Genomic DNA, 14,444 nt, shown 5'->3' on the forward strand with positions numbered 1-14,444 from the left:
CTGTAGAGGGCGCAGTGGAGTAAATAAGACAATTTCTATCTGGAGGATATATTTTATTTTCTGCCCAAAAAGTTTGATTGGTTGATTGAATACTTTATTTAGAAAAGACATGGAAACAGTACATGGAAGTACAATTCACAATACAAGGTCCTCTAAACTGGATCGCTCATAAAAGCACAATGTCTTATTTAAAATGAGATCCCCACAGCCCACACACTCAAATCATGACATATTTCTTATTAAAGAACACACACAAATTGGCTGCAAAAAGACTCTCTTTATTGAAAGCAACTATGCATTACAAACGAATGTACAGAATAAACAATCTTAAGGAAAGAAAATTCCCCAACGGTGATGGTAACAGTATAAATATAATAAAGGTGCAAAATAAATCGACATGCAAACTGTGCATACTAGCTAACAATTTCTGTGTCAAGAATTCTGTGAGAAATTATTCATGACAAAAACCCATGGCAAATTATTCCTTAAGTTATTGTAAATACAATAAAAAATAAAATAAACTCTTAAAACATCAAAGGCATTTAAAACATTAAAATGTGACTCATGGCTGCATGTCATTTTTTTTTACCATACTACCTACTCACTCTGGGTAGTTGATGAAAAATCAATGGTATGGCACACTTTCATGAGAATAAAAAAAAAGTCTCGTACAGGTTTAGAGTACACTACATCCTTTGGAGGCAGTACTGACAATTGAGGGGAATTCGAATGAGGTGGAATGATGCAGCCAGCACCACCATTTAAGATGAGTGAAGAACAAGCCAGCAAAATGAGCTGGCAACACAAAGTCCCCACAGAAAATTAAACCCACCGTTCCACATGTTGATGACAACTTTTACCTCCCCCCACCACATACCAAAATGCCCTGGGACCCATAGTCACTAGCAACATAGTCTGTCAAGAGGCCTGGGCGCACCCCCTTGGCAACATCCTTGAGTACCTAAGTCCTGACATCACTCCCACTACCCCTGGGTCCCAGTGATATTGTCAGGTTGTGTGACTTGTTTATGATATTGAGTTACATTTGAGAACGTCTGTGTTTAGAGAAAAACAAAGTATTGTTTGGATAAATTAGTACTTTGTGAGTAAAATCGCTGGGGTGATTTGTTTATTTCTGGAACAGAGTTCTTATATTCCCTATGGGAATCCCAATACAAAAAATAACGCTGTGACCTAGGGGGATAGCGCCCTCTAGCAGCAGTGATGTCAGACTTGGTGTTCTATAAGAGATGTCAGACTTTGGTGTTCTATAAGAGATGTCTTCAGAGGCAGTTCATTGGTGCAGCCTTCACTGTTACAAGGCTGATGGGTGTTCACTAGTGGTCACCAGGTGGGTACCGTCACTGCAATGTTGCCGTCCTGTTGGTCATTGCAAAGTTCTCCTGCAGCAACACCAGAGAACTTCGGAGCTGTTGGAAAAGGATGAGAGATGACTCAGCAAAAAGAAGCTGCCGATTTTCTAATTGGACAACACCCCAGGAAAGTGAAGAATTGTATTGTCTGATATGTACTGTATGAGTATGCTGGATAATAAAACCTTGGAAGACTGCCGGTCATAATCCAGTGTTAATTCAACTATCAACGTGTAGAAATGGACCCGTAAGGCGTTAAATTAATGCAGAATTTTGCTACACAGCTTTGAGCCTTATTTCACTTTGTCAGAAAAATCACAATATCCCAAATAAAATGTAGAAAAGCAGTATGGACTAATGCTTTTGATTAATCTTACAGTGATGTGTCAGACTCACCTGTTCTAAAAGGTTAATGGAGTCCTGGAGGACAGCTTTTAATAGTTGCGTCTCCTCTCTGGTCCTGTGTACAGGGGGCTCTCTCTGCGCATACTCTGAGGCTAGGCTATGGATGGAGAGATGGAATGATGATCATAAGATATTGATCCCTGAGGGGAATTCAGGTATCATAGTAGCAACAGCAATACAAATTAAACAAACGAGATACAGAGTCAAAACCAAACAAAGAAGAATGAAAACATAACAGCTTAAATAATGAGCTTAGATGCTGCCCCTACATATCTGCACTGGGTCTATGAATGGGTGAACATGTACAGTATGAATACATAAATGTACAGTGATTATATTAAGGACTATATGAATGAATATACATCTATCGCCAATGAATATATATGAATGAAGTCGGTCAACAGTGGTATATGGATGAAAATGCACAGTCTACAAATGAGTATATGAATGAATGTCTAACAATGAATATACAGTATATATACACATTAATATATTTACGGCCCATCAACAGTGAACATAAAAAGGTCTGTCAACAGACATTCAACAGTGAGTATCTGGATGAATACATGTACAATACAGAGCACCAACAGTCTATGAGTGAATATACTGTAAGTACAGTCTCTCAACAGTTATCCTTAACAGGTATCTGTTAAAGGTCTTCAATGTATATCTTAGTAGTCCATGTGAAATAATCACATTATTATAGCATAATATAATAATAGTAATAAATAAGGTAAGAGAGGTATTTATATACAGACAGTGCATTTAACAGAGGGCTGTGCAGGGCGGAGTGAAGGGGAGATATGAAGGAATGTCATATGAGATTATGTCACATACAAGAGTCACTTAAATAGCCACATACTGAGGTTGAGATGTCTCTTGCAAAGTGGCCGTTTCAACATCTGAGTCAAGAGCTTAATTATAAGTATGCTGTTTAAAATACCACAGACCAGCCTCACTGCTCTTCCCTGCACTCAGGTGACCATGATTACCTACCTGAATCAGATATGCGTCTTTCTACAGCAGAGAAGGTGGAATCAGAGATTAAAAGGACCCCTTCACCCATTTTCAACCTATCTTCATATAATTGCTCCTCACTAATGTTCCTCACTAACATTATAAGATGGCACTGTTTGTGGCTACTTGCTCTGTGTCTCAGAGGTTGGATGTGGACAGATAGAAATCCGTCTCCAAATCATTGGTAGGCAGATTAGGTAATTTCAAACTTTTATTTTGCAATGCAAGAACAGTGGCTTCTATTTCAGCATGCTAACTTTCCAGAAGAGAAAGGCTGTATGTTCTACTAGCTTGGAATCCCCATCAATGATGTCATTGGTAGGCAGGTTTCTGAACTATCCATAGCCCACCAATGAGACGAAGAGTAGACAGACATTGTGCCATCTTACAATGAGCATTAGTGAGTATGTGGGGCAGTACTGTTATGACGGCACATTTCTTTTCATTGAAACCTATTCAGATTCTGATGTCAATGTAAGCGGCAGTGAGATAATCTGACCTAGCCTCATGCTTCTCCCTCAGTCGGTGCTTGGTGCTCAGGTACATGCGGTGAGCCACGTCTTCCATTGCCCCGAGCTTGAAGAATAAACCCAGGTTAAGCAATGTCAGAATCAGCAGGCTGTGGGGGAAAAGGAGAGGAAGCGCTGGGTTTAAATACACACTTGCATGCACACAAATGGGGATAGAGCTGGTAGTGGCTTAACTGAAGAAAAGCGCAGCAAATTTGACCATTGTGTGCACTTTAGATTTTAAATCCAGAAAGTATGAAACTATGGCCATAAACAGAACTTTTATTTTTTTTGTAAAATTGTCAGTATGCTGCTATTTGTTTATTATTATGTATAATATTTTCTAATTAACATTAAAACATGCAAAAAATAAATCACAACTGACATTAGCAGGCTGTTGACTTACATGACACTCATCCCAGCCACTATGGTAGTGATGCTCCACTTGCATGGGCCTTTCATTTCTATAGGGCCTGTAACAAAAAAAGAGCAAATCGGTTCCGTTAAGGATGGATTGCACAATGAAAGTCATGAACACTTTATAAATTTCATTTTAGTTTCAATCAGCCTCTTGGATTTTACATTCCGATCAGTTGTATGCAAACACCTTTTTGCTACATAAGTGTATGGAAAGGCAACCAAATTGTTACATTTCCAGTTTTGTTCTAAAATAATACATTCACCATTTGCAATAATGTGACGCTTATTTCTACAAACCATGTGATGTACAAGTTATCCATTAAGACTAGACCAGGGGTTGGCAATCATGCCTTTAAGATGGACCGGTCAATCTAGAGTGGCATTTTGGTCGATCATGGAGAAATTTTAAAACACAGACAAAAACATCCAATCATATTGACTGCCTTGGAAATGGATAAGTAGATCTCAAGTCCGATAAGGTTGCCCATCCTTGTACTAAACTATGGCATTTGAGGATGGAATCGCCTGTTGCATCCGACTGCAGATGTACACGTAAACAGAGAAGCGTTAAATAACCACTGTACCAATGTTTGCCTCTCTGATTTGTTCCGAGTCCGGCCCATACTGCTTCGTGGGCTTCATGTGCTCCTGCATCGTCCTGCTGTAAGTCCGCCTCCTCCTCCGCAGCCCGCCCATCTTCCCAGAGTCTCCGGCCCCTTGGTTCATCTCCGCTTCCTCCTCCAGTAGTTCAGATTCTGTTACCATAGCATCACATGCACAGGGGCCACAGAGTCAGTGTCATGGCATCACAAGGACAGGTGGCACGGAGTCAGTACCCTTGCATTACAAGGCCATGAGGCATGAGAGTCAGACAGTCAGATAAAAGGCCAGAGTCATATGGGGAAAGAAGACTATTTGCTTTCAAGGTCCCAAAGACCTTCCTAGCAGGCACACATTTCACAACACAGGGCTTTTTTTCTTACATCTATTTAATGAATAATTGAACAGCAAGGAAACCCTACAAAATCGTTGTGATGGATCAAAGTTGCGTGCATGCTCTACTACTGTATATGTAGACAATAGGAAGTGCTCTGAGCTCAGGTGGGCAATGCTGTCCATTTATATTCAACAATCTCCTTGTTGGCAGAGCCACTAGTGGAAGCAAGACGACAAATAATTGCTAAAACATTGGAACAAAGAGCGTTACTCACCCAGGTGCCTAAAATAATCCTCTAGGCCACTCCAAGAGTTCTTAGTGATAAAGGACTTGATCAGACCCCATGGCTGTTTCTTGTACTTCACATCTGTATAGACCCTAACAGCAGCACAAGAAAAGCTCCTGTTTTAATTCCATCAACTTGATAATGTACAACACAATTTGCCAAGACAGAACTGAATGCAAATGCATCCAAAGCGTTGCGTTACCTGAGTCGACACTTGCGCTTTGAGTTGCGTATGATGCAGTAGCGATTTTGAGTGTAGAAGTAGTCGTGGTAGGGAACATCATGGGTGTACACCTCAGCATCCACAAGGTAATACTGACCCTCCCTGGACTCTTTGAACAAGGTCTGAGAATAGATGGAATTTGAATATACATAGAGCCACAAATGTATTTACACACTCAAACACCTGTATTGACCATTTAACTAGAGATGCCATATTCACAGTGATGTATGTAACCACACCTGGTTTTCAGTAGCTGTGGAGTACTTCCCAATCAGAGGATTGCTGATCGTTATAGTGTAATTAAGACTCCTCTTCATGTTTCCAGATGCCTCTCTTTGCCATGGATTAAAGCTTGCATCTGATAAGCACATAGAAAAATTATGAACCTACAATAGTATACGTAATACGATTTCCAAAGCTCTAGCAATAGGCTCTATGCACAGCAGCCATATTGGCTGCTGTGCAGCTTCCTTCACAGGTGTTCCTTCACAGGTGTTACCAATAATACTAATTAAGGCTCCGTTCCATTTAGTGTGGCACAGTGGTTGTCTTATTTTCAAGGACCCCCATAACTCTGAGAGTGTACAAATGGAACCAAATGGACCCGATTTGTACACTCTCAGAGTTACACACCCACCTTAAGGGGCCATTTGGGAACCAAAATGGAGTGTTTCCAGTGAGCCAACATGCACAATGTCAGCACCCTGACCAGAATGGAACAGAGCCTTCATTAGTATCATTGGTAACACCTGTAAAGGAAGTAAGAAGAGGCCCAATTTCTTTCCAATATGGCTGCTGTGCATAGAGCCTATTGGGTGTTGACTTTGGTGAGTTGGGAATGACAACAGAGAGGATCAGCGAGACTTACTGGTGATCTTCCTGACGTTCATGAACCTGCGTATGAAGTGAGAGTCTGTGAAGAGCAGCTCAAACATCTTCTCTGCACTGATGTGGAACACTTTGTTCAGGTAGAGTCTGCCCTGCTCCTGGGAGAGACTCACTCGCTCCTCCACTAGGAACACAGAAGGCAGTGGGAGAAAATAAATAAATAAAATCTCACACACAAAAGATAATCTGTCCACAAAACATTGTGTTGCAAAATGATGGTGTAATTCTTACCCTCCTCTGCGCTCTCAGAAGCACTGTGTTCAGAGACGGCATCCAAGTTGGCGTTGAGGTCTAGAGACAGAGAAGAGCGCTTGGACACCCGCTCTGCGGCAAACCGGTGAAGCGAGGGAGCAGGGCTGCGAGGGGAGTCGTCCTGATGGAGGACCAACATACACGTGCATATGTGCACAAAATGCCAAAATGAGTCACGTCACAAAATGAGACACATACACTCAAAAACAACTCTGTTTGACCCGAGTACATTTCTCTACATTATTTGTCATACCGTATTGTTAGCGTTCGTGCTCTGTGAGCCAATGGGAGATGGCATGTCCTCTGCCTGAGGTGTGGAGGAATCCAGTGGTCCCTGCTGCTCTAAACCAGGTTGACGGTGGGAGGGAGTCCGCTCCAACCGCCCCAGGCCGTCCTCCAGACTGGGCCTCATGGTCGGGCTACAGACAGACATCAGTGTGTGGTTGGTCACGTTGTGTGTTCTCTTGGTATCCATGTCTAGGCTACAAGAATACTCACTCACCTTGTCTGCGTGGATGATTCTGCTTTTGCCAATAAGCTTTCCATCTCTTCATGGCTTAGGCCCAGGTCATTGCCATAGTGCTGTTTAACCATCTGCCAAAGCTCCAAGCTAGTCAGAGGCTAAAAGGGACAGAGAAAGGTATTACAACAACACAAAAATATGTCCTTAAGTTTCCCACGCAAAATGCAATCCATACATACTTCTCCAGATATGAAGACATACTTCAACAGATGAGATAATAACCAGTACTGTCTTCACAACAAACTTGATAGACCAGTGCACTGCATGTATAAGCATAGGGTAATCATTGTCTGCAAAGACTATTTCACATTTCGTAGTTTCAAGTAAATGTAATAAATACACAATTCATAATACAAATTAAAATAATAATAGACCCGTCCCATCTCGATCACTATGACACCATTTTTATCAAAATGCAATGCTGTATCCACTATTAGGCCCAAATTATTTTAATTCCATTCAAATTCTTTACTGTCATTACAGGTGCAACGCAATCTCATTTAGTTTGCATCTCCAAGATTTCAATGCACAAACAGTAAAAAGAAGGAAGAATAGGCCTACACACCAGAATAATTTAGGAGAAATTGAAAAGGTTACAATGGTGGTCTATAAGTCAAATTATGCAATTTAGCATATGCCCATATCCAGAGAGTAACTTGCTAAGTGCAAGCAGAGCAAAACATGAACCCTGGCCTATAGTCAACAAACTCCAGGCTAAATGGTCATGTAATTAGAGTGCACAGAAAACAATTAAGTGCTAGTTACTAGGATACCAAGTAAACATCAAACCTAGCATCTGTCAGCCTATCAAATCCCTGTGAAACCGTATCTACATATAACATGAACTTGTGACTAACAAACAGCTGCATATAAACCGCATGAGCATAGATGCAAAAAAAAAATGCTGCAAGAATTATTTCAAAACCAAATGGACAGTGGTGGGAAAAGTACTAAAATGTTTTACTTAAGTAAAAGTATCAATACTGCAATGTAGATATTACAAGTAGTACAAGAAGTCAGGAATTCAAAATGTACTCGAGTAAAAGTACAAAAGTATTGGTATCAATCAAAATGTACTTAAAGTACCAAAAATAGAAAGTACTCATTATGCGGTTTTCAAATGTATAAAAAGTACCTAAGTAGTTACTTTCCACCACTGTTTATAACATTAAAACAAGAGAATACCAGACCTTAACCGTGGACGTGTGTGTCTCTCTATCAAGTACATTTAACAGGTAGCTTTATGGACTGTGATCCGTGCGTTCAGGAAGTACCCGACAGTGTTGCCAGATTTCGTGAGAGAAACAAGCAACGAGGTCTATGAAAACAAGCCCAAAAGAAGCGAGCCCTTCTTCGCCCTTGCCTTTAAAACATAATACATTGACTATTTGAAAATAGCCGACCTACAAGCTCACAACGCGTCACGATGCGCTAAACATTTTAACAACACAAATCTTGTATGGGGTCCCTGGCATAAAATGTATTCAGATGGGGGTCCTCAGACAAATAAATATCAATTTGGGGGTCCTTGACTTGAAAATGTGTAAGAACCACTGGTTTAAACAACATTACGCAAACAAGCCCAAATAAGAAAGTGCACTTTAGAAACAAGACCCCAAAAAAGGCAAGCACCAATATTTACAAGCAACTTACCAGAAAAACAAGCCCAAAGTCGCTTATAATAAGCGGACATGTCAACGCTTATACCCGTCCCGACAATTACTGTGGGAAAATGACGCGCCCCCCAGTTTCTATACCGAAATATGTAAATAAAAAAGCCTGTCTGCTTATTTAAAGTGAGTTCCGATTAGTCTTGTTTTGTTTTGAGTTTAAAGTTTCAATGTAAATCCAGCCGCTGGAAGCAGAGCTGTTCTCGGTCGGAGGAGCAGGTAGCGCTCTGTATGCAAATGAGCCCCGCCGTAGCCACACCTGGTGGTGAGGTCAATGAACCTTTGACAATAGTGTTTTCATTGAGCTGTTTTGTGCTTCAAGTTCAGTTCAGACCCCGAGAGAGTCTCAGCCCCAGAGGTAGTAGCAGTGGTGTAAAGTAACTCAGTACATTTACTTAAGTACAATTTTGAGGTATTTGTACTTTACTTGAGTATTTCCAATTTCCAATATTTTTACTTCTAGGCCACTACATCTCAGAGACAAATATTGTACTTTTACTCCACTACAATTATTTGAAAACTTTAGTTACTAGTTACTTTGCAGATATAAAATATTACATTCGAAAGCATACATTAACCACTTTAGCCCTATTTTATACCAAGGTTATTTGAAAATATACGATCCACAAGCTCACAACGCGTCAGATTGGCTATTTTCAAACATTTTAGTACTTTTACTTTTGTTACTTTAAGTATATTTTGATGCCAATAGTTTTGTACTTTTACTCAAGTAACATTTTGAACACGTGGCCTTTTACTTGTAACAGAGTATTTTTATATTGTGGTCATGCTACTGAGAAGGTTATCAGTAGGCTTAGGCCAAATAGAGTCATTCAAGTGGTATACATTGGGAACATGAGTATGCAAATAGAGTCATTCAAATTATATAGAGTATACATTGGGAATAGGATACTTTGGGAACATGAGTAGCCTATGCATCATTTGGAATAATAAGCAATAGATCATCTGAAGACAATCCTGTCACTAAGTGCTAAACTTTGGCCTACTTTCAATAGCGAAATAGAATAAACCCAATGGATGACACCATTATTGTACTCTGGACCGATGAGATAAGTGCTGCTGTACGACAGGGTAAAGCCATGGACCTGGCTTGTGCACTGGGGGAGAGCTTATTCAGACAGGCAGCAATGTTTGTCTATCAGTCAGTCATTTTAAAACCTCAGAACAACATACACACATTATTGTGATTCCTACAAATGGCAGCAGTAAAGTCATTATGAGTTAGTGGATCACGTGTTACTGGGTGTGCAAAATGTGTGGATATTTGTTCCAAGTCATATAACTGAGACATGCAGTTACTAACTTCTACAACTTAACATTGAACCTATAGAATGTATTTCTGTCTGATAGTGGCCACTTTGCAATTTAAAGAGCTGGGGAGGCTTGGAGCTGAGCAGGGCTTTACCTTATCCATTAGTGTATTTTGCCACATGCGGAAAATACCCTGGTAGCTTTTCTCCCTTGCCGAGAATGAAGTGAAGAACAGCTGCGGGTGAAAATGCAACGTTGTAAAAAAAGACAGTAATTGATTGTATGCTTTGTTTATTAAAAGGACCACTTCACCCATTTTCAACCTATCTTCATATAATTGGTCCTCACACATTTTTCTGTCTATTCAGTCTGTGTCTCAGAGGAGGGCTGTGGACAACCTGCCTACCAGGTTTTTTCATTCAGCATGCTAATCTTACAGGAAGAGAAAGGCTGTAGTTTCTGTTAGCTTCAAATCCCCAGCGATTATGTCATTGGTTGGTAGTCACTAGGCAGGTTTCTGAACTGTCCATAGCCAACCAATGAGACAGAGTGAGTACACGGAAATTGTGCCATCTTATAATGAGCATAGTAAGGAGTCGGACCAATTACTGCATATGAAGATATGGTTGAAAATGGGTGTGCTCCTTTAAGCAAGATTGTTGTAGAGAAATGGTAAATGTGATACCTTCTCTGTGCTTGTGCAGATCTGGATGGCATTAGGAATCAGCCTTGCTGTCTTTACTCTGCTCATGGCTGTGATGTCTTTCAGAGTCAATGTAATCTACAGGACCACAAAGCACAGAGGTCAAAGGTTATGTTGCAACAGAATACACTGGCGTATTACCTGAGACTGTCAAAAACTGCATGAGATCCTATACACCTTCATTTCAATTTTACCCCGGAAAGACTTAAGTATCTAAATAATACAGTAGTGCGATACTAAAGTGTGGGTGCAGCCAGTACAATTTCCTATACATGATTTCTAAAAACAGCCAGCAGCACAAATATAAGAACACTAACCAGCTGACAACAGGTCAATCTAAACTCTATGGTAACAGCTTGTTGCTCAGGCAGTACAGTTATTTGAATTGCTGCCAGCTTAATACATTGACGACGGTAGAAGCCTCTGTTTTCAGCTGGTTAGTGTGCTTTAATTTAGTACCGTTTCTAGAAATGGTGTATAGGAAATTGTGTTGGCTGCATCCAGACTTCAATATCACGCCATCATCGACCTCAAAGTCTGTCCGGGATAGTTGAAATAAAGTACAGCACAGATGACGTGAGTTATATGAAAATGTAACAAATTCATACAAATGACTTTACATGAGTTGTCTGACTTCATGGCTATCACCAAGGGAGGGGAGGTCCTATGACGTGCGTTCCCCTCCAATTGTTGCAATTTCAGAGCCCCGTTTCCCAAGTTACCTTCGTTCCCCGGAATACATTGCTGTAGAAGCAGAGCCAGTTCTCTGAGAGGTAGAGCCGTCCCTGTAGGAGGATGTCTCGCTGTAAGGCACATGGGTATTCTGAAGATAACACGTAGGACAGGGGAGAAAAGTGGATGACCCTTTTTTACTTGATGCCTTTTAATGTCAAAAGAGGGCAATACAGAAAGACTAATGAGGCATCTAAACCATGCTTTACTTACACTCCTCAGTTCTGCCTACGACTGCCTTTGAGTAAAGACATAGTTGACTAATAGTCAAGGATTTTATCAACTAATCAATTTAAGTGATTTGGCAGGAATCAAACTGGGGTTATTATGTGGTTAACAATCCCTAATTCCTTCTCCTCCTTTCAACAACCATATCGATCTACAAAAATAACTGATTTTCAACTGATGCGTTAACATTTTCGGTGATTGACACAGTCAAATGATGAATTAAGCTTAACCCAAGAACTGCTTACCAACTTCCCAGACACCAGCATTGGTCCATTAGCCTCAGGTGAAGAGACACAAATATGTCATTGAGGCACCCTTGACCTTATGATATGTTCTATGAATATCATAGAGTCAAGAAGCCATGGCACAAGCCTGGTATTTATAGTTTTTAATACAGCTTAGTCTTGTGAAACAAGCATCTCCTCTCTGATGTATAACTACGGTTTGATCCCTGTTTTCATCTGAGAACAATTTTACCCCCAACCTTTGTATTTCATGTACTTCTCCCATGATATCACTATTAATATCTTAGAAATATAAAGTGTCTCAGACATTCAACATCCTGATTTATCCAGAATACCTCAACACCATGAGACTGTTACTCTACGTATACTCACCCACTATTAATCTCTCTGACTCTGGAAGATCTTTGAATAACTTCTTGAACTCCTCAAATCTCTGTTTGTAGGTAGTGGGAGGGGCTTGGGGAGCTGCCAGGCACTGCCCTTGAAAATCAGAGGCCTGACATACAAAACATCGAGACAAATAGCATTTGTGAAGTCATCCAAATGTCACATTTTACACTAACTGAATCAACCACGTCCATGGTTGTCTATAACATACACCAAGTAATGTAAGTGGTTGACTTGAATGTGGATAATGTAGGCTGTAATAATGTAGAAACTGCAGTGTGGTTGAGCAGTTGAAAAACAACAGCAGCCCTTGAGCTTTGGGCTTTGCATCAGAGGGCCAACAGCAATACCACCTGTATGTGATGAAATTATTTCACATTTCTCACACTCCACCAGAGGGCAGTAAGGTTCATCACTATGATTTCATTAAACAACATGTATTATACATAGACACATCATCACTGTCTGGAATGGCTTGCAATCAAATACATCTGAGGGCCTACCTTGGGGGTGCAACAATTAATCAATTTAACAGATTATAATTTAATAAAACATCCAGTTAATAAACAATCAAGTTTCCAAAAATGTAAAAGAAAAGAACAGAGAATGACTTTTAAACAGTGAATCTACTGGTCAATCTACAAGGTCTCAATGTGTCACACTGCAACGCGATGTGAGCTTGTAGGTTGGCTATCTTTGCTATGTTTAGTATAGAAAAATGCTTATGTGGTTAATTGATTTATTGATATATATTTGAATACAAATAAAAACATGCTTCTCGATTATTCGAATGAGGAATCGATAGAATAATAATAAACAAGGTAATAATCAATAGTTGCAGCCCTAGACCTATCAGTGTGAATGTGCTGGGAAAATGCATGTGGTCCAGGTCGCAGGTGAATGAAGTTTTGAGTCCAACTAGTGATCCTTTTTAAGGTCAGGTCAGATCAGGAGAACACTTCACACATAATATTTCTTGAGACTCATAGGACAGGGACAAATGAATGGACCAAAAGCTGCAAACAGAAAAAGTCTCCCATTTTGCTTGAGGGCAAGCACAGAAACGTCACAATATCATTTCAAGTACAACAGTGTGCTGGATTTGTGTTTGCCAAATAAGAAGATGATCTAACTTTGTTAAATGAGAAGTTTACCTCACTATCCTCAGAGGAGCTCCACCTTATTTCCCCCATGGATGCTGTCTCATCTGTGACCTCATCACTGGCCATGTTGGATACCTGGTCCACCTGGGCTTCTGCACTGCTTTAAAGACAAAAAAATGGCTGATTTTAGTGAACTTCCATGTTCATCATCACGACACTGAAGATTTATAAAACATCTCCAATATTCAACATAATTGATTCAAATATATACAGTGCGGCCTTAATGGAGAGAAAACAGAAACTATGTGATAAAATGAATAAATAAAATAGATCATGCCCTGTATGCGTTTGACAAAGATTGCTCAGCTTCAAGGCAGTGGAAGACAACAACTGGAGAATAGAACTGGTTTGTCTTGTGGAGCCACCCTGGGGAAATTGTTGCCTAGAGACAATAGTCAGCCTACCGACACCTACATACATACCATGTCATGTCGTGACCAAACTGAAAAAGAGCAGCGCCAGATAGATTTTAAAGCTGGGTAAGCACTGCAGTAATCTGCGGCAATATTTCATACTTGCTACAACTTCAGGATGCAACCGGAAGACTCGCCCCAAAACACGCTCACCCCCATTTTTTTTCAAGGACCGCTCGCCTCCAGCAGTTCTCTTGTATTTGTTTTTACTGAGGATAAGGTCCCAAAATAAGTTTTAAGTTAATAAGGCATAATTTTACTAAGGTTACGTTTAGGAATAAGGCTAGATTACGTTTAGGAATACCAGGTAGTCGACGGTGTTTTGGGGCGAGCGTTCAATCAGATCAGGACACGAGGGATGAGTTTATACGTAAAGATCTTTGCGCACAGTGGCGCACGGCACGCACGCTTCTGTGACAGCCCTGACACCCGCGTGGCCAGAAAGCGGAATATTCAGTTTACAGTTTATACATAATTAAAGTGTAACGTACCTGATACAGGCGGCTGGATCCATGATTCTCTTATCCAGTGTATTGTTTTATCCGTCCGCAATGATAACAGGGAAACCCAAGTCCACACTGCCTAGCTGGTCCACAAAGCAGAGTTTCAAACCTTGTTCACAGTGAAACTAAAGCACCTTTGCGCTGCTGTCCATACTATTAAGTGGACTAACTGGTGGCAACAGGTAGGACCTAGGGGACACATGCATCTCACTCAGCTAACCACATGTGAACATACCTAAAGGGAGTTGTCACCTCCTCGTTGCTTTGTCCTTTTGCATTTTGCATATTTAATGGA

At 40.5% G+C, this 14,444-nt stretch overlaps 1 protein-coding gene across 2 annotated transcripts; it reads right to left on the minus strand.

Moving 5' to 3' along the window:
- Positions 1 to 257: 257 nt before the first annotated feature.
- gramd1c (GRAM domain containing 1c) lies at positions 258 to 14,443 on the minus strand. Of its 2 annotated transcripts, none has more exons than XM_084048294.1 (18): positions 14,138 to 14,443; positions 13,225 to 13,330; positions 12,056 to 12,179; positions 11,201 to 11,301; positions 10,461 to 10,556; positions 9,930 to 10,010; positions 6,813 to 6,931; positions 6,564 to 6,729; positions 6,290 to 6,431; positions 6,039 to 6,182; positions 5,410 to 5,528; positions 5,150 to 5,292; positions 4,936 to 5,039; positions 4,309 to 4,479; positions 3,711 to 3,777; positions 3,295 to 3,414; positions 1,770 to 1,875; positions 258 to 1,430 (listed from the first exon to the last, which is right to left on the minus strand). In XM_084048294.1, the coding sequence occupies exons 1-18, from the start codon at positions 14,158 to 14,160 to the stop codon at positions 1,362 to 1,364; spliced, it is 2,001 nt and encodes a 666-aa protein (XP_083904420.1). In that variant the 5' UTR covers positions 14,161 to 14,443; the 3' UTR covers positions 258 to 1,361. The 2 variants fall into 2 exon arrangements, with proteins under 2 accessions (XP_083904420.1, XP_083904419.1); XM_084048293.1 differs by having other exon boundaries at positions 13,225 to 13,333.
- Between the last annotated feature and the right edge of the window lies 1 nt (position 14,444).

Source organism: Gymnoscopelus microlampas (assembly GCF_963454915.1).
Source record: "Gymnoscopelus microlampas genome assembly, chromosome: 22".
NCBI classification, from domain to species: Eukaryota; Metazoa; Chordata; class Actinopteri; order Myctophiformes; family Myctophidae; genus Gymnoscopelus; species Gymnoscopelus microlampas.

Bases quoted from the DNA above. Each gene is read 5' to 3' on its own strand.
- gramd1c (XM_084048293.1), bottom strand. From the start codon at position 14,160: ATGGATCCAGCCGCCTGTATCAG. The intron at 13,334-14,137 runs GTACGTTACACT...TTGTCTTTAAAG, and splicing joins GATCCAGCCGCCTGTATCAG to CAGTGCAGAAGCCCAGGTGG. The intron at 5,040-5,149 runs GTAACGCAACGC...TGCTGCTGTTAG, and splicing joins AAGCGCAAGTGTCGACTCAG to GGTCTATACAGATGTGAAGT.